The 1,065-nt window shown below is 59.8% G+C and overlaps 1 protein-coding gene across 1 annotated transcript in view; it reads left to right on the top strand.

The window, feature by feature from the left end:
* PAFAH2 (platelet activating factor acetylhydrolase 2) overlaps window positions 1-300 on the top strand; it is a 4,335-nt gene extending 4,035 nt beyond the window's left edge. Inside the window, exon 10 of the mRNA XM_033519485.1 lies at window positions 1-300. This exon is cut by the window's left edge and continues 2 nt beyond it. Within this exon, the coding sequence (XP_033375376.1) occupies window positions 1-93 (93 nt within the window). The 3' untranslated portion in view covers window positions 94-300.
* Window positions 301-1,065: the final 765 nt, after the last annotated feature.

Raw genomic sequence — 1,065 nt, 5'->3', positions numbered from 1 at the left:
CTGCAGGAGGAGTTTGGACAGTGGGATGAGCTCCTGGAAGGTGTTGGGGACTCGGTGGTTCCGGAGGTGCCGTTCAGCCGCTCACACCTGTAGCTGCCCCGAGGCCACTGCTGGCAGCTGGGGACTGGGAAAGTGACTTCTCCTTGCCCAGAGCCTGGAAGGGCAGGAGGACACCTGAGGAGAGCAGGGGACAGCGCTGGTGGTGAGAGAGGGGCTCGGGGAATGTGCCAGGAGAGCCCTCCCTGCTCGTGTGCCTGCACTGGGGGCTGTGGGAATAAAATCCCCAGGGATAAAGACTGAGTTGGCTGTCTCAGAGTAATCAAACCACAAATCAAAGAGGGGGTTGGGCTGGAAGGGCTTTTAAAGACCATCCCCAGCTTTGCTGTGGGTTGGGGGTGGTTCAAGCACTGCTAGGAGAGGTGCAGCATCGGGGCTCCAAGCACAAGGGTGAGGAAAATCCTTTACCAGTCCTGGAAAGCCGTGCAGACGTCTGACTCCACTCCTAAACCCTGCAGGGGAAGGAAAGAGGCTGGTTTTCAGCAGGCTGAGTGGAAGGAGGAGCCTCTGAGCGCCCCAGAGGTGCAGGGATGTGGGGTGGGGAGTGGGATCAGCCTCAGCAGAGAGGACCAGCCCAGCCTGGCTGTGTGACACCCACAGGGACGTGCTGGCATCACCTGCAGCACATCCCTGCTCACACCAGCCGTGCCAGGGGTGCAGTTTGAGGGGGATCCCATCCTCAGCCATCCCGAGGAAGGGACTGAAGGGATTTATTCCATCCAGCTCTGGGAGAGGCAGAGTGATGCAGGCACACATCTCCTGACACACCGGGGCAGGAGGGCATGGAAAAGCCCTGGGATGTCCCAGCCCAGGGGACATTCTGAGCTGCCAGGACATCATCTTCCCACATCAGCGACACACACAGGACTGATGTGAACAGAACCACGACACCCTGCAGCTCTGAAGCCTTCCAGATATTAATTTTTGAACGTTTTGTGCCCAATCCGGCGTTCCTGGCGCTGGGCTCAGGCTGGGACTCAGCATCCCCCGGGGCTGGGGCTGGGCTGG

This window comes from Parus major, chromosome 23, assembly GCF_001522545.3.
Source record: "Parus major isolate Abel chromosome 23, Parus_major1.1, whole genome shotgun sequence".
In the NCBI taxonomy this organism is placed as follows: domain Eukaryota; kingdom Metazoa; phylum Chordata; class Aves; order Passeriformes; family Paridae; genus Parus; species Parus major.
This window is presented reverse-complemented; position numbering and strand designations above follow the sequence as displayed.